The sequence below is a fragment of the Passer montanus genome, unplaced genomic scaffold (assembly GCF_014805655.1).
Source record: "Passer montanus isolate IOZ18808 unplaced genomic scaffold, ASM1480565v1 scaffold15, whole genome shotgun sequence".
Lineage (NCBI taxonomy): Eukaryota > Metazoa > Chordata > Aves > Passeriformes > Passeridae > Passer > Passer montanus.
The window spans coordinates 11,514,808-11,533,055 of record NW_024362051.1 but is presented as its reverse complement, the minus strand read 5'-3'; the positions used below and the strand labels follow the sequence as shown (position 1 = coordinate 11,533,055).

General features: G+C 55.9%; 1 protein-coding gene across 2 annotated transcripts; it reads right to left on the bottom strand.

Moving 5' to 3' along the window:
- Positions 1 to 5,132: 5,132 nt before the first annotated feature.
- HRH2 (histamine receptor H2) lies at positions 5,133 to 17,795 on the bottom strand. Of its 2 annotated transcripts, XM_039701863.1 has the most exons (4): positions 17,637 to 17,795; positions 10,936 to 12,445; positions 7,656 to 7,821; positions 5,799 to 5,918 (listed from the first exon to the last, which is right to left on the bottom strand). In XM_039701863.1, the coding sequence occupies exons 2-3, from the start codon at positions 12,054 to 12,056 to the stop codon at positions 7,803 to 7,805; spliced, it is 1,140 nt and encodes a 379-aa protein (XP_039557797.1). In that variant the 5' UTR covers positions 12,057 to 12,445; positions 17,637 to 17,795; the 3' UTR covers positions 5,799 to 5,918; positions 7,656 to 7,802. The 2 variants fall into 2 exon arrangements, with proteins under 2 accessions (XP_039557796.1, XP_039557797.1); XM_039701862.1 differs by lacking the exon at positions 7,656 to 7,821 and having other exon boundaries at positions 5,133 to 5,918.
- Positions 17,796 to 18,248: the final 453 nt, after the last annotated feature.

Sequence of the window (18,248 nt, the reverse complement as noted above, 5' to 3'; positions counted from 1 at the left end):
CTAAATCTCCTGCAGGAGCACGCTGCCAGTTGCAGAGATAAAACCTCAATGAAGCACAATTAGTTTCCAGTTGGATTAGCCAAACTCGCGTCTCTCCTCCCACCCAGACACCCGGGCAGGGCTGGGGACGCCCAGCGCCAGCCCCCGTGCCCAGCGCTGCTGGGACGGCACGGCCGTGCCCCGGGGGAGGATAACTCTCCTTTCACGGCTAAGGGGAGCTGACAAGTGATGCACACACGGAGCCGGAGCGCTGCAGGGCAGCTCCTGCCGTCTCGCCGAGGACAGCGGCTCATCACGGCTGCTTTGCTGCGGCTCTCTGAGGTTTGGGGGCTGGTGGGGAGCCTGGGGCAGGGTCTCCATTGTATCCCCTACGGTCCAGCCAGCTCGGGGCTGGGGCATGGCACTGCTGCCTCCTCACCCAGCTCGGTCCCAAAGGAGGGAGGAGCACACAGGGGGGACATGCTGGCAGCAAAGGTCGCTGAGAGATTTTTTCTTTAGGCAGGAATATCTCAAATATTGTATATATATATATATATATTTTTTTTTCTTAAGGCTTACAAGCTGGGAGGTTCTCTAGTCTTGGAGCTTTAGGTTTAAGCATCACTCACGGTGGCAGTGTCTCACCCCTGCTTGCCCCTGACTCCCCGGTGTCGCTCTGAGCCCAGACGTGTCAGGCTCGCTTGTGCTGCAGGCACATTTTTGGAGCAGGCTCACGCCTTCAGGCTGGGTCACGGTGCCCCAGGGCCAGGCTGGCAGGAACAGATCCTGGGGGAGGAAGGAAAATCACCCCGGAGCCATCCCTGGGACAGCAGCTCTCCCCCGGCCCTGCAGGCTGTGCCCTGCTGGAGGCACCTGACCGAGGGACCAAGAGCTGCTGGCAGGGCTCTGAGGGGAAATCAGCCTCTTAATTAACAGCTTAATTACCCAATAACGAATGGTGGACTTAGCTCAGCGCTGAAGCAGGCCAAGCGAGTGAAGTGCCCTCGGGGAGGGCCAGAGGAGATGAGCCGAGGGCAGGCTCTGCCTTCTGCCGTGTTTGGGAATATTTGTAAGGTCTGTACATGGAGGGAACAGAATCCTGCAGCCCCCTCAGTATCTCTGTCCCTGCTGTCTCCAAGGTGCCAGTGGGAGGCCAGGGGAGGGGATCACTTGTCCCTGCACCTGTACAATGTACCCCAGGCAAGGGGGGACTCCAGCACCATTCCTGCTGGTGGAGGAGGGAGGGCAGCTTGCGAGCTGCAAAGGGAGAATTTCCTTGGCTTGGTGTGTTTTGCTGCAGAAAGGCGGTTTCAGCTCCAAGGGTAAGGGAAATGAAACAGAAAAATGCTTCCTATTAAGCAAAAGGGATGGAGAGCCCTGCAGGACAGAGCTGTCTGCAGGGGCTGCTCGCTCTGCATCCACAGCAGGGGGCTGGGCACAGGGCCACGGGGACACGGGGACAGCCACGTCCAGCCCCACCATGGCAGGCAGTGCCCGGGGAGAGGGCAGTGCCTGCTCTCCACACACATCCCCGTGCTTCCCTGGGCAGGTCCCATGGGGATGGGGATGCCTCAGCACAAAGGGTGGGCTGAGGTGGGTCCAAGGAGCTGCTGGAGGGAGTCTGGCCAATGCCCACAGCCTGTCCTGAGGGTCTTGGGCAGTGCCAGCACATCCTCCTGTCCTGCCTGCAGCCTCGTGGATCCAGAGAACAGCCCCAGCAGAGATCCCAAACCCAGCAGGAGCCCTTGCCCAGGGCACAGCCATGGTTCTTCATCAGGGAATCTTCTTCTCCTTTGCTTTTAGATTTTCTTAAAAGCCCCAACAGACCTAGCAGTTTTGTGGCAGGAAGAACAACATTCATTCTGGAGCTTTCCCAAGTAATTCATCCTCTAAGAAATTAATTATCAGCACCGGGGCTGCGTTTAATCAGCGCCAGTCCCTGCGTGCTCGGGGTCGGAGGTGCTGCTGCCTCTGCCTCCAGCAGCTCCGGGCTCCTGCGGCAGGGAGGGGCTCGGCTGCTGCTGTGGGGTGAGGATGGTGAGCAAGGAGAGCAGGAGGCCCTGACAGCTGTGCAAACACCCCCGGGGCAGCAGCACCTGCCAGCTACGCCCGGGGTGGGTGGAGTGCTGGGCAGCCAGGTGCTGAGAGCGGCTCCCACACACAAGTCCCGGGGTGCTGGTGGGGCTGGGAGCAGGAACACAGCTCTGGAAACAGGGCCCCGTGCCCCCCATCCTGCACCCAGGACAGGCAGCGTGCACAGGTGTGGGTGGCACACGGGAAAGGGAGGTGACAGTGCCTGTTTGCTGGGGGACACGGGGCAGCTCTTTCCCTGGCAAAGGGTGTTTGGTCTGGTGGGAGAGCCTCGGTGAAAGCGGTGGTGGCTGCGGGAGTGGGGAGGGGACGCTCTGGGGAGGAAGGAGAAGGAAACGACAGAAGGACAGAAGGATGTTGGACATCTCTTGGTGATGGCTCCTGGCAGGACCCATGCCTCGCGGCCTGGCCAGGGGTCTCCATGGCAGCTCTGCCTGGTGGGGTTTGGCCTCCAGGAGAAGGTGTGTTACAGCTGGGGGAGAGCTGGGGGTGCACCTTTTGGAGGTGGGGGCGATGAGGGGTTTGGGGGCCTCTGGGGCGGTTGAACCGCAGGAGGTGGAGGTCCCTCGATGTGGGGACGTGTTTCTGTCATACTTGTGCCCTCTAGTGGCTTTGTCCTCTCTCTCTGGTCCCTTGGCCACCGTCCCAGTGACACCACCATGCTCCTCGTGGCCACCACCCTGCAGGGCCGGGGTCTGTCTGTGCCTCTGGCACTGCCAGCCCGTGTGGTGGTGGGGAAATGCTGGGCAAGAAGCGTTTAGCTGAGGCAGGAGGGCACCTGGCGATGCCATCCCCACAGCCATCTCCTTCATGCTGGTAGGGAGTGCTTGTCCTTGCTTTCGAGATGCTTTGTCATGGAAATGTGATTTTTAGATTAGTGGGGAGGAAATGGGTTCCATAACCTTTCCAGAGGCGTGATTCCCCAGCCAGAACTGTTGGGTGAGTGATCCCAAAATGTATTTTATTCCAGAAAATCCAATCTTGAGATTTCTAACACAAAGTTTCTCATTTTCCACTGCTCGGGGCTGTTCTCTACCTTTCTGTTTCCTCTGTGTTTAATCACATGACAGCCTGAAAAAAACCCCACAACACAGTTATTTCCTCATTCTACTGATGTTTCTCTTTTATCTAAAAGAAATAAAACGCTCCTTTGCCTCTGGCCTGTGGCAGCCACCACACCTGAGCCGTGCTCCCGGGGGTCAGGACGCCTGCATGCCCTGCGGCTGCTCTGCCTCCCCTGTGCTTCTCTCCCTCCCTGGGTCTCCTCTTTGCAGGTTTTTGGACCCTTCCCCGAGCTGGGGCAAGGGCAGGAAAGGTGGTTTGGTGGAAGAAGCCCAGCCAGGCACTGGCTGGATGTCCCTGGGGTGGCTGGAGGAGCAGGGTGAGTTTGGGTGCTGTATTTAGGGCAGTGGAGCTCCTGTGTCCCCTGCAGGGACAGGGGGATGGGGATGTCCCCCTGCACTTGGCAGCCAGCCCTGCCTGTACTCCCTCCTCTAGCAGGGGATATTTCCTATCTGGGAGAGCAGATGTTGGTTAGGAGCTTCCTAAGCAGTTTCTCTTCCCTCTCAGAATTGCTGCTTGGCAGAGAGAATTAAATTCTCTTTTGTTGTCAGTTTAGAGGGGAACAAAACCGAACGTCACCTGGAGAAATTCTTGCTGCTGCACCCCCAGGGGATGGAAGGGTTGCCTCCGGACCAGGATTAGCCCATCACTGAGAAAGCCGATGGTCCCTGGGGGGATTGGACACATGATCCATGCTGGGATTAGTTTTTGTGGTGGCTGCGGTGACAGCAGCGACCCAGAGCATCAGCTCCACCCTGCCTGTGCTTGCACCGAGCCAGCCCCTCCCCAGCCCATTCCCGGGGTCTCTGGGATGGTCCCTGAGCAGGGGGTGGGAGCAGCGCTGCTGCAGCCAGCACTGCCACAGATGTTCTGCATTTTGGATTTCTCCCCCTTCCAGCCTCGTTAGTATCGAAATTAAAAGCAAGTGTTTGTGAATTGGTAGCTGTTCTCCAAGACCCTAATTAGCAAATCTCTTCATCCCCTGGGGCTGCAATCTAATAATCAAAAAAAGAAAACCAAAAAAACTCCAAAAAACACCCAGCACCCAAACAAGCCCCAAACCTTGTTTGATGGATCGGGAGTGCTACTGGAACAGTAGGAAACGGCTCTTCCTGCTTAGTATGGTAATTAAACACTTCAATTGCAATTATTTTTGCAATTAGATAAGCCTCTAATTGTTATCATAGGTGGCAGGGGTTTGGGTGTGTGTGTGCCAGCTCTCGGAGCTGGAGCAGAGCGTGGATGCTCCAGGCGGCTCCGGCCGGGTTTGTTTGGGGAAGAGGAGCTCCCCTCTGCAGGGACCCGGCTCCTGCCGCTCTGCAGAGCTGCTGATCAGGGGATTTCTCAATCTGCTCTGGGGGCTCAGCCCAGGAGTGTCACAGCTCCTTATCCCAAGGCCACAGGAGGGAGGACCACGAGGGGACCTTGCCCACCTCGCTGGGGATGTTTCCTTGCCCGCTGATGTTCTGGTGGGATTTGGCTGCTGGGGGGCACTGGGGCTGCAATGCTCCCCCTCTCATCTTTCCTCGCTCTTTGGGAGCCGATTGCCCTCTGTAACCCCTAATTAGTGGTGGAAGGGTGAAACCCACCCAGGTACCGGTGGCAGGTGCTGACCCCAGCGCTGGGGTGGCTCGGGGGGTGTTGAGGAGCTGGGGGGCGATTGGGGTGCTCTGTGCCAGCTCGGGGAGCCCAGCCCCGCCGTGGCTGATGGCAGAGGGTGATCCCCACGCTGTGGCCGGGGCTCGGGGCCAGTCTGTGCCCGCAGCAAGCAGGGGGAGCTCCGAGCCGGCCGTGCCACCCCTCCGGGTCTGCGCCTGGGGGATGCAGGGTGTGCCCTGCTCCATCGGCTCAGGGACCAGGGAGGGAACATCTGGTTGGTACCACAGGGCAAGCTGTGCTCTGGGGGGTGCCAGCCTTGCCCAGGCTAGCTGTGCCTGTATCTCGGGTTCTGTCCCAGCAGAGGGATGGGAATGGGACAGCAGGATGGAGCTCTTCAGGGAGGCTCTTCCCAGGACAAAGCACATCCACAGAAATCAAGTATTGCATTTTCCTTCTGTCTTAAATAGATTTTTATACCACTGATGATTTCTGCACAGGCTCGGGGCAGAAATCTTCTCTTTTGGGAACATTCGTGTTGAGCCTTCTCGGGAGGGCAGAGCCTGGGGCAAACCCTGGCTGCTCAGTGTCTCCCCAGCAGGCTCCAGGGCTTCTCCTTGCCTTGCAGTAGGGCTGGGACAGGGGGTGTGCTGTAAGAACAGCCCCAGGGATGGGCAGCAGCCTTGCCCCAGCGTGGTTGCTGGGGGACTGGGATGTTCTTTGCACAGACATCCAGCACTCGTGGCTGCCAACACCCCCCACGCTGAGCCCCCTCACCCCATTAGCAGGGCCTTCCCCTCTGAGGGGTGGGTACATCCCAAGGACACCAGGAAGGTGGTGCCTGTGTTGTCTTTCTCCACCCTAGGCTGGTCTGCCTGGCACCAGGAGCTCAGCAGTGCCAGCCCCTTCCCCCTGCAGCCTGACCCCTGGGTTGGGAGAGGCACTCCCTGCCCTGCCCTGCCCTGCCGAGGGCATGCTCTGCCTCCTGACCCAGCTCCTCTGGCATCTCTTCCTGCTGCTGTGGGGCTTGATGCTGAAAGTGTCACTGCCCAGACAGGATGGGGATGTGTTCTTCTGCAGCTCCTCCGAGGGCTCTTCTAACCCAGCACCCTCCCGGGCAGAAACCTGGGCGGGCAGAGGCTCTCCAGCAGTGTTGGGATGGAGTGGTGCCATGTGCCAGAGCAGGGATCCTGCAGGGGAACACAGAGGGAGATCAATGACTTCACAAGACGCAGATGGGTCCATTTCCCCCCTCTCCTGCTCCCCGGGGTGAGGGTGCTGCATTCAGCACCTGCTGTGCCTGGGAGGGGCCGTGGTGTGATGCCGTGAGGATGCTCTTGGCATCCTGGACAAAATGCTGAGTGCTGGCATTTGGGCAGAGCTGAGCAGGCTTGCATCGCCCAAAAACCTATCACCCAACACCCCTCTGAGCAATATCACTCTTTTTTGTGGCTTTCTCTGCTTGCTCTTCCTGTCCCTTGGGCCAGCTAGCAGCAGCAGGACTGAGTTGTCAGAAGCGTAGCCTGTCAAAAGCTGATGTCCTGGCACTGCTCTGCTCCTGGGTGCTGCTTCTCCCATGGCCCCTCTCCCTGCTGTGGGTCAGGGAATTTTTTGGTCAGGAGCTCTTTGGCTGGGTGTCCTGTACGAGGTGGTATTTCCTGTCCCCACCCCCACGGTGCAGAGAGGAAATGTGTGGTGACACCAGGACCTCAGATCTCGTGCAAACCTCCCCCCCAGACCTCTGCTTCATTCTGCTGATTAGATCAGCAGCCTCTCAGGGGATGGCTGGCATTTTCCTTTTACCTCACAGAAACTACGTGTGTCTTAGAACATATGCACAGGGATGGAAAGCATGAAGCAGAAGAGCTGGAACTGATGTCCCCTCTGCCCCTGCTGCTGGGCAGTGACAGCAGCAGAGATGACTCTGCCTCGTGTCTGCGCTGTGCCTGCCCTGGGGACCTTCACTTTGTGCTTTGTGGTTTCCAGACTGGAGGGCTCACTCTGCTCCTGCTGCAGGGCAGCAGTGATGCCTCCCCAAAGCACAGCATCTGCAGCCTGCACTCCTCTGCTTCTCCTTCTGCTGATGGGCAGTGGCATTTCCAGGGTGATTCACAGGGAGCCCCTCTGAGAAGTGCAGGTTTGTGGTGCACCCAGGGCAGGGGTGCCTCTACCCCAGCTCTGTGTGTGGACACACAGCAGCAGCTCCTGTCGTTGCTGTGACCTTGGCTGAGGTTAGAAGTGCTCAGGGTGCAGCAGGGACAAGGCGTGCCCAGCTTCCAGCACGTGGGTGATTGTGTTCCCCCAAGGCACAGTCAATATGGAGAGCCCAGGTTATCAGCATGCAGCGTTGGAGGGGGGAGCTTGTGGAGGTCAGGGTGACCTTGCCTGACTCTTCCTGAGAAGGGCTGCACAAAGTGGCTCTCTGGAGCTGAGAGGCACCCCCGTGCATGGCAGTCGTGGCCTCCAGCCCAGCACCACTTGGAGAGAGCAGCAGTGCCTGGTGCAGCATCAGCTCTTCACCTCGGGAGCCCTGCCAGCATCTCCGCCAAAGCTGCTGGCAATTTACGTGGATGTAGGCTTGCATGAAAATGAAGTGTGCTGGAAATTCATGGTCTGAATGCAGCTGCCTCTGCAGTGCATGAGGAGCAGACAGGATGCAGCATCTTCCAGGGCATCTCAGGCTGATTCTGTAACCCCAAAACTCCGGGGCAGCCACAGAGGGGGGCCCAGCTCTGTGCACCTCCCCTGTGCTTGGGGAGCAAGCAGGGATGGATAAAGCAGTGAGGATTCATCTCTGATGGTGTCACCCTTTGCACCAGGTACCATCAGGAAGGGATCCCTGCAGCAGGAAAAATGCAGAGGATGCCACAGCAGGGAGAGCTGCCTCCTCCCTCATTTTCACCCAGGAGCCCTGGCCTTGCACTCACCCTGCAGCTCTCGCCTCTGCTGTCGAGGTTTGCGCTGAGGAAAGCTGAGTGTTGTCCTTGCAACCTCACACACAGGATTCTGGAAGAGGGCAGCCAGGAGCTGAAGGCTGGGAGATGTGGGTCCTAGGGCAGCGGGCTGGCTGAGACTCACAGCAAAGCTCCAGTGCTGGAAAGGTTAAATTGCACATGAAGACAGAGAAAAAGAACAGTGCAGTCTGTCAGTGCCAGCCTGGCTGAGCCTGGCTTTGCCCTGTGGAGCACCAGGCAGTGTCTGCTGAGGCTGGCAGCTGGGCAGGCGTGTTGTGACTGGGACAGGGACCCTTTCCAGTGGGAACTGGCTGCTCCTCTGCCCATATATTGTGTTCATGGTCCTGTTCCATGCTGCTCTAAGCATGCAAGAGTGTGATCCACAGTCACTCATTCAGCTCCAGTGACTTCTTCCCCAGCACACCCCTGTTAGTGCTGAGTGCTCCCTCTCACGGGATTTTGATCTCTCTGAACATCAGGGTCTGGTCTCAGAGCCTAAAGCCACGAGCAAGCCAAGCACCAGCTCACTTCAGAGCCCCATCCACTGCACTGAAACAGCTTCCTGAGGTGCTTTGGTTTTCTTTACTGGTTTTGTATGAGTCGCCTTCCTCTCTGATGCCTGCTGTGGAAATGGGAGCAGCTGTCTTCCCCTTGCACCTCTGCTTGGTCCTGCACTCTCAGCCCTGCCTGGTCCTCACTCTTGGGAGTGCCCTCCAGCCCCCAGCTGCTCTGGAGGTCCCGTGGCTTTTGACTCCCTGCCCTGCTCCTGACTGAGGCTCTGAGTGACCCTTGAGACTGGCTGCAGTTCAGTACAGTGTTTCCACTCTTGTTTGTTAGTCTTTTCCCTATGCCTCATAACTGAAAAGAACATTGTTATTAAGGGCAACAGTTCAAAATTCTGTTTTCCCTCGAATGATCCCACAGAGCTTCTCGGAGCAGAGCTCTTCTGAGGTCTGGGTGTTCCTGTCTGGGGGGTTATGAGTTTTTTGAGTGATTTATGTTGGCCTTTTCCTGTTAACGTGTTCAGGGCAGATGACTCTGAAGACTCTGCAGAGAGGAAGAGGCCAGAGGAACCAGCCTGGTTTGTGCTGGGGGTGAAATTGGCTGCCAGGTTTTTGGTGAACAGGTGAACCCTGTGCTCACCTGTCTTGTGTGGAATAGTTGATCCTGATCATCTGCCAACAGCAGATCTTTGTGTATCTGACTATGGAAAAAAGGGCTGGAAGGGGCCACATGTGATCATGGGTTTGTGACTGCTGTGAGGTGAGAGGGCCATGAAGACAAGGAGAGAAAGTAAAAGCAGATCCTCGAGCAACTCTTATCTGATTGTGAGTGGAAACCACAGTGGTGATGCTGTGTAGGATGGGGTGGAGCTCACTGGATTTAGAAAGGTCAGGAAACATCCCCTTGCTTGAGTGCTCCCTCTGGGAAACCAGGGGAAGAATCTTTTCTATCCGGAAAAGCTGGGAGGGTAAACGCCAGGAAATCAGTGACCCTGCCCTCTGCCTGAGGAACAGAAACCCATTTTTCTTCCTCTTTCATCTCCCTCCAAGTCATTATTGTCCCTTTGTGGTAAGTCAGCATTTGGAGAAGACACTGACATATATTTATATTCTGTTCTCTCTTGGCGGTGCAGGGAAATCCCAACAGCCTGTTCCCCACCACCAGCTCTCCTGGCTCAGCTGCAGAGCCTCAGTGCAGAGCTCCTGGTTTGCCCAGGGGCTGCACTTCTGTGTGAGCAAACAGGATAGCTCTCTTTGTCTCTGTATGTTTGCAGAAACACCCTCACCACCTTAGACACGTTTTCCATATGTTTTTATACACAACCTACAATTTGCCAAATGCTGTAACTTTGGGCTCTTCATTAATTCCTTGGAAATGGAAAAAGGCAGCCCCGGGACCTGCATTCTTGTATTTGTTCCCATTAATCCATCCCTCTGTATCTCTTTATCTGCACCCCTCCCTTGGGTACAGCCACATTGGTGCCCCGGGGGAGGCACGATGCTGGATCAGCCTTTTGGATGGCTCTGAACTTTGGTTCACCTCCCTGAGTTCTCCTTGTGGTGGCTTAAGGCTCCTTCTGGGCAGGATCAAGGGCACGTGCTGCTCGAGCGCGGCTTCTCTGCTGGCACGCTGGGAACAGGGAATCAAAGGACTCCTTATCTATGGATGGAAAGTTTCTGGGCTGCTTATCAGGCACTGCTTAGAGGTTAGATTATCTCGGGAGCAGCAGATTGACAGCCTGCCTCTCGGTTCTCCTTGTGCTTGGCTGAGTGAACACCTTGGAGTGAGGCAGTGAGAGGGTGGCACAGCCCTGTGGGGGTGTGGGTGCCCAGGGAGGGGGCTGAGGAGACAGCCTGGCACAGAACTTGCCCACTTTGCTCCCATCCTGCTCCCTCACCACACCCTTTGCTGGGGCTGACCCTCGTAACACACTTGGGATGACGCCGAGGGAATTTTTTGCTCTAACTTTACATGGGCATTTGTATTTCTAAAAACATCTGCCAACCTAATTTGGGCTACTCTTGCCCCTTTCCAGAGATGGGAATGGAACTTGCTGTTGGCTGCATTCACTGCTGATGCAAACTGAGGGCTGAAATGCTGAGGGTGCATGGCTTGGATGGGAAGTGGCCGAGCTGCTCTGCAGGGAGCTGGGAACCCAGACCTTGGCTCCTGCAGGGACTCAGCCTGGCTGCAGGTGCTCTGACTGTGCCCCAGGACTAATTCCCCTCTTCCCTTCTGTCACCTTTCCTGGCCCCTGAAGCTCTGCTCTGTGCCCAGAATTTGCTGTCTGTTCCTCACAGGGACACGGCTGATTTTGGGGAGCAGCCCCAGCTAAGAGCTTCACCCCATTCTGTACAGCAAATTCTGATGGTAACTGTCCTCATTATCCAGCAAAGCCAGGGGACATTTTGTGCTCCCTGTGAACGGTGGCAATTCCAGGGGAGGCCCAGCCATGTGGGAAGCTGGAGTACCTGGAGCTGTGCTGCCAGCATGGAGGGGATGCAAGGTGGGCTCTTATGAGTGGTAAGGAATTTCTGAGTGGCTGAACTCAGGAGTTGCCTGGGCAAGGATCTCCAGCTGGGGCATCAGTTTGTTGCTTAAAAGTCCATGGACAATTTGGGGTCCCCACCTCTGCCTTCCTTGCTGGGGACAGCATTAATGTCCTGAGTGCAAGAAGTCCCCACCTCTGCCTTCCTTGCTGGGGACAGACCTCCCATCAATGTCCCGAGTGGAAGAGGAAGGTTCTTACCTCTTGAGGGCTCCATCAGTGAGCAGAGTCCCCTTCTCATTCCTCACCTCCAGTTTCAAGGGCTTACCCTCCTGCCTGCCCTGGCCCTGCCTGCCCCTGGGCTGGGCCTTTGGGAGGGGAGGCAGGTGGGAGTTCCTGGGGTGTCCTGTCCTCCAGCAGCGCAGCAAGTGCTGGTATGCCACTCGGAAATCCTTGTTGAGTGTCCCGTAGAGGATGGGGTTCAGGGCTGAGTTGGCATAGCCCAGCCAGAGCACAATGGACATGGGCGTGCCTTTGATCCTGCTGTCCCCCCACACGCCCCGGTAGATGAACATGGTGAAGTAGGGCAGCCAGCACACGATGAAGGCGCCCAGCACCACCGCCAGCGTCACGGTGGCTTTGTGCTCTTTCACCATGGGTGGCATGGGCGCGCTGCCCCACGTGTGGTTTATCCTCTTGGCTTGCTCCCTGGCTATCTTGAGGATCCGGTAGTAGGTGATGCACATGATGACCAGAGGGATGTAGAAGGTGAGCAAGCCGTCCACTAACCCGTACACGAGGTTCACTGCCAGCATGCACTCCTTGTGGCAGGTGGGGTCTGTGTTTTGCACTGCTGTCCCGTTGGTGTTCCAGCCCAGGTGGATGGGTAGGAAGGAGACCATCAGTGAAACGGTCCAAATGACAGCCAAACCCACGGCCACCCGGGAGGGAGTGACCACCTGGCAGTAGCGGAGCGGGGTGGTGACAGCGAAGTAGCGGTCCAGGCTGATCATGAGGAGGTTGAGGATGGAGGCCGTGCACAGCATGACGTCCAGGCTGGTGTAGATGTTGCACAAGACGCTGCCAAAGGGCCACTCCTTGGTGAGCTCGTAGAGGGCAGAGAATGGCAGCACCAGAAGCCCCAGCAGCAGGTCTGTGATGGCCAAGGAGACGATGATGCGGTTTGTCAAGCTCCGGAGCCGGCGGTCCAGGGTGACGGCCAGGCAGACGATGATGTTACCACAGAGAGTGATCAGGATGAGGATGGTGAGGAAGAACCCGACCAGCAGCTGCAGGGGGAAGTCCATCCTTTTTTGAGAGCTTGTGTGGTTGTAACATGGATCCATGGTGTCGCTGCAAGGGTGGAGCAGTCCTGCTCTCATCAGCTCCAAAGCTGCTTGGAGTGAGGCTGGACCAGGCAGCCTAGAGCCCTTCCCAACGTGACCCTTGTTCTACAGTGATCTTGGAGAACATTGCAGAGTCACTTCACACGTTCAGCCTTGTGTGCTGGGAATGACATGGCCTAGGAAAGATGTGGCACTGCAACTCATTTGTGCCTGTTGGTCCCCTCTGGGAGCTCAGTGCTGGAGCCAAAGCCCCGTGGCAGCTGCTGGTGGATCTCAAGAGATTCTTTTCCTTTCTTGCCTTCTCCTTTCCTCTGAGTGACCATTGGGTCAGGTCCTGTGGGCTCTCACGCCCTCTGCATGTTTGGTTGGTGACAGTGGTCAGCAGCTCCAGCAGGGACAGAGCTTTGCCACCTCCCAAGGACAACCTACAAAAAAAAGTTCTGGTGAGGCCATGGCACAGATTGCCCAGAGAAGCTGTGGCTGCCCCATCCCTGGAAACGTTCAAGTCTAGGCTGGATAAGGCTCTGAGCATCCTGGTGTTGCAGAACGTGTCCCTGTCCTTGGCACAGGGGTGGCATGAAATCTGTAAGTTGCCTTCCAAGCCCTTCTGTGATTCTATAAAAGCATCAAGTCAGAGCTGCAGTGGGCAAAGACCCTCTGAGCTTCCCCTCAAGCCCCTCCAGAAGCAGGGTGTCTGTACCTCCCTGGCTGCTCCAGCCCACTTAAACCCAAGCTGGAAAGTCCTTTGGCAGCCAGGCACCCATGAGTTTGCCAGCTGGGCTCTCCCAGCCCTAGGGGTGCCCATGTAATGGAGGGATGTTGAGAGAAGGGCAGGGATTTTAAAACTGTCATGTTCCTATAGGCTTACAATAAAAGTGAGAACGAGGAGGATATGAGGAAACAATTTTCCTGAGATAGCAGTTCTTATGCAATTCAGCAAAATTAGTCACGACTACGTAATTTCTGAATCTTGGCTGCGGCTGCCAATCTCATTAAACTTTGTCCTTGTGTCTGTGCTTGGCAGCAGCCATCCTGCCATCACAAATCACAGCAGCTCCCGTAGCCTGTATGGGAAATCCCCACTCTGCTCTGGGTCCTGGGAGGGAGGAAGAATATCCCTTGGAGACTGACTTTTTCTGGCTGATTTCTGTCTGCATGCAAATAACGAAACACCACATGTTGCCAGGGAAGAAACAACAGAGCAAACCACTCTGACTTACAATGAGCTGCTGGTTATGGTGATCTCCAAGACCCTGCCACTACTAGATTCAAAGGGACCTCGGGTCCTTGATTGGGAGCAATTATCCATGTTGGGAAAATACCTGAAGGGGAATTGAGGCAGTGCAGGGACAAGAAAGAGGGCTGGGAATGGGCTGAGGAGCTGGACTGTGCTGACCCTCATGGATCTGCCTGTGTCCAAGCTGTGGTCTCCCACCATGAGCTTCCCAGATGATTTGAGGGGTCTCCCCATCCTCCTCAATGTGCTGGTGTGGGAGAGCTGTGCTGGTCCCCGTGGGTGTGCAGGACCCAGCTCTGCAGGCTCCCTGCACCCTGTGGAGCAGCAGTGAAGCCTCCCTGGTGGTGCCCAGGACTGTGCAGGAAGGCAGAGCTGATTCTCTGCAGAGAGCAACAGGCTGCAGAGATGGAGCAATCAGAAGAAACCCCAGGAAAGGAAAAGATCCAGCCTTGTCAGAGGACAAAGGTGAGATCTTAAACTCCCCCTGCAACAACAAGATAACACTGTGGTGCAGGTTAAAATATTCTTCAGATGATTTACATCTTTGATTGAAGTCTAAAGGCATGGGGGCCACAGGAGGGAGTGTACCAGGGAGACTGCATGAGCCAACAACCACTGATTGCCAGGAGCCATACAGGGGGAGATTGGGACTGGACCACTGAGATAGAGGCGATTCCCCCAGCCCTGCTGCTTCTAAAGGCATGGAAAGCAAACAACAAGTCACAAACCATGAGCCCATGGGAAGCCTTTTGCTGAGCAGAGCAAACTCACTGGCAGGCAGGAAGCCCTCTGAGTTTGGGTGCTGGGATTGAGGCTGTTGGGAGAGGGATGCAATGCTTTCAGCCACGGCAGCAGCGTGTGGAGCGCTCCTCACCTCCAGCTGCAGCGCAGGCTCTTGCCATGGAAAGCTCTTTGTTCACTCACAAAAGCAGTGTGGAACAAGCTGAGCGCTGCCTGCCCACTGACGGCAGCGAGGAGAACAGGTTGTTCCCACAGAAGGGTATTTCCAAGTGAAAGGGATGTGTTTTCATTGCTCCCAACATGTGGAAATGGCAGATTAAATTATAGGGGGAGTAGCACACTTAGAAAATGCTGTGGGTGGATGGCAGCCTCCTACGTGGCTGCTTCACCACACACCAACAACCTGCTCCTGCCTCTGGCTCTGCAGCTCGTGTGGGCTGTGCTGGGCTCGCCTGGGGCTCTGCTGGTGGGACCCAGCTCTGGGCACTTGGGCTCATCTGGATTCTGCTGCGGTGCCAGGACAGCTCCTGGTGCAGCCCTGCCCTGCTGAGGTGCCCAGAAGGGGTTTTGCTTCTTATTGCTTTTTCAGATTAGCTCAGGGCAAGGAATGGCCACTTGCAAGGGTACAGAGGTGTCCCCATCCCTGCAGAGGAGCTCAGGTAGTGCTGGGGACTCTGTGGCTCAATGTGGGCTGCAGGGCTCAGCTGCCTGCAAACCCTTGGGATGTTCCTCCATGGAGTGGGGCAGGACCTGCCTCCTGTCAGCTCGGGTGTGTGATGCTGCAACCCTAACTGTGCTGGAGGTGTAGGACACCTTCCCATATCCCCCAGCCAAATTATCTCATGGAAACACTCCCCCAGGAGAGCCTCTGGACGTGGCTTTGCAGGAAAAGCAGGCTGGAGGGCTGGCATAGCTGGGGGCTGTCAGCTCACTGCCAGGACACAGAGCCCGGGATGATGCCTCCAGCTCAGAGCTCTCTCCTGGAGCATTGGCTCTCTGTGACTCCACGTGTGCTCCTGGCTTTGTGCCCAGGTCACTCACAGCCACCTCCAATACCTGTGTCCTCTGCTCCTGCTGTGTTCTGGCAGAGTGAGTTGATTTCCTCCTCGATGTACGAGTGGAGCAGCTGTTTCCCATGGCAGTCTTTCCAGCAACAGCCAGAATAAATGATACCTTTCCAGCCCTGTCTCACCAGGCAGCTTTTACATTCACCTGATTATCCTCATTATCACAGCCTGGACCTGTTTGTGGTTCAAAATCACCCTCCTGACATTGAAGGAGCCAGAGCAGGGCGCTGCTTCTGGGTCATCTTTCTCATGCCTTTTCCGTGGTGCTGGTGCTCCAATGAACACTATCTCTGCTGTGAAGACTTCTCAGGTTGCATTTGTTGTTGCACTCATCCTGGGGTCCCCCAAAAGTCAGATTTTTTTTTTTTTCTATGGTGTTTTCAGCTGCTTAGAGTAGCAATTTTTGCTTTTTGCTAAGCATGTGAGCCTGTGCCAGCCCGGTGTGTTTCTGTTAATCTTCAGATCCTCTGGTTCTTCTCCTCTAGTACTTAGTCCTTTGTCCAGTGCAGAACTTCTCCCAAGTTTCTCACCAGTACATTTCTCTTAAAGAAGCCCTAATTTTCTGAGTCAAGATCACTAATGACAACCATTAAATAAAATTTACCTCTAGGCTGATCTTTAAGGAACTCTGTTAATAGCCTTCTCTGGTGCATTAATGATCCTTCTGCTGTAATATCCTATCGTCTCCCCATTATCCTCTTTACAATTCTCATAGTAATTTCTGCTTTCTCTTGCCAGATATTTGCCTGAACAGATATTTTTCTGCTCTGTTGCAGTCCATGTTGTATTTGATCTGCCGTTTTCCTCTTTAAAATGGCATTTTTCTCCTCTGGGGAGTGGGCTGCGATTTATTAGTGGGAAATTTCTGTTGCATTTTACCTTTTTATTCCCCCTCCCCACCTCTCAGCATCCTTTCCTAGAACATCATTAATTCCAGCACTTGGTGCACTTTTGCAGTAAGATTAATGGGATGCAGTGCTGGCTCTGGCAGGGAATACATTGGCTGCTCTCCTTCCTTTCTGGCAGAACAGGTTTGTTTTGAACCTGTTAAAAGCCCGGGTACATCGGCACCACGAGCAGACACACGAGTGGAGAGGAGCACTCAGGAAGTGCCTGAATGTGGCAGCCTCTCTTTGGGAAGCATTTCACACTTCTGGAAAGGACAGAGGTGGCTGGGGGCTCAGGAGAAGCACCACATGAAGCCTTTTAGCTCTGTCTCAGGGGCAGGAGGGCTGTGCCCTTGCAGAAATGTTCCTCTGCCTCCCATGACAGATTCTTTCTGAGAAAAGAGCAGGCAGAAAAAGTGCTTTGCACTTGGGAGCCAAGTGCATTCCCTGGCCATGCAGAGCTCACAGCAGAGTGTCGTGGCTTTTTCTAGAATTGTATTCAACTCCTTCCTGAGACTGAACATCTGGGCATGCTGGGAGAGGTATTTCAGCCAAGAGAGGGGAAGGAGTGTGGGGGTTTATGCTGGTCTGAGACAGGATGCCTGAGGTTTGATGGTGGGAACTGCGAAATTCCCAAGCTGGGAATGGGCTTCTTGATTCCCTGCCAGGCCCACAAGCCTGATCCATGATGGGACAACAACAAATTTGTCACAGGTAAGACTTGAAAGCAATGTGAGAGAGGAAAAATGCGAGGGGACACTGGTGTCCTGCCTGGCTGCATCCCCAGACACTTCTGTCCCTGTTCTTTGGGCTTCTTTGGGTTCTCCAGGTGCTCTCTGTGCCCTATCCCAGAGTGATGTCTGATTCAAAGCAGTGATTATTGCCTCTAGCATGAGCAGAGGGGTTGGGGGAGGCAGGACAAAATTCCCGTCACTGCCACCAGCCCTCCGTCATGCTTCCCCAGGAGGAAAGGGGCTCTGTGGGTAAGGAGTTGTTCGGGACCCCTGAAATCAGGAAACGTGAGGAGCAATGTGGAAATGCACAGAGCAGTCAGCATTTCAAAAGTTTGCTCGGCAGACAGCGTCTAGGAAAGGTGAAACTGAAAACAGAGGAGCTGGGCTCTAGGGTGTGCTTGGAGCTGAGTTTTTGGGATTCAGTCTCCTGCTGAAGCTGATTCTGGACAGGGACAGTGAGCACTGGGCACCCCTGGGACTGCCCAGCCCAGCCTGGGGGTGTCCTGCCCCACAGATCTGACCATGCCCTGGCACGGGGCAGCAGCAGATCCCCACAGCTGCCAGGGTGTGCAGGGCTGGAGTGCCCAGGGCAAGGCTCAGGTCAGAGTGAGAGGTCAGCAGAGCCCCCGTGCTTGGGCAGAGAGGCTGCAGATGTGCACCACAGATGTGCAGGGCTCTGCCCTGGGCACGCTGCACCCATGTCCTTCCTCTGGCTCTGATGTTCTCAGATCCAGCTGTCCCCACCAGAAACAGCCAAAAAAGTCCCCAAACCGGCCTCCACTCAGCCACCGCAGGATGCTGATGGCACCAGCATCTGACACCCTCTCGCCTGACCCAGCTGTCCCATTGCAAGATCCCACTCAGCAGCGACCCACCAACCCTTCTGAATCTCACCTAAAAAGTATTTCAGCAGCGTAACAACTCAGCAAGAAGTAAGGGAAAAACATTACCTGGGGAAGCTGGTGCTTTCTCAGAGCCCCTGGGAGCCTTCAGCGGCTGCAGCGGCTCCGGCTTCGCCCCGGTCGGTGCGTGCGGCTCAGCTGCGAGGGCAGAGCTCGCTCCCTCTCCTCTCTGCTCTCCTCCCTCCTCTGGAGCCAGCCTCCCTCCCTGCTCTCGTACCAATACTACCCGGGCAGCGGTGACTGCAACATGAGTCAGAGCTCCAGTGGGTGGGATCAGGCGCCGAGGTTATCATCCGGCAAATTTGAAATGCTCAAAGTGAGCCCAGCTCCGAGCGTGCCGGGCTCCGCCGAGCCGTGCCTGGCACGGAGAGGGGGTGGGATGCCTGCTGCCTCCTGCTGCTGCTTTCTTGAGTGATACCATCACCTTCCTCACTCGCCTGAAGTTTCGGGGCCCTTGCTGCTGGTTTGCCATGTGCTAAGGTTCCTTCCCTCCCTCCCTCCCGGCTCTCTTCTGCAGGCACACACTTGCCTGTGATGATGTTGTCACTCATTCCCAATTTTTGGCTTTGCAATTCATGTGAACCCCCAAGCACAGCTGAGCCTGGAGTGGGGTATCAGCCGTGGCTCAGGGAGGATGGTGACTCTTGTGTGGAACTGGGG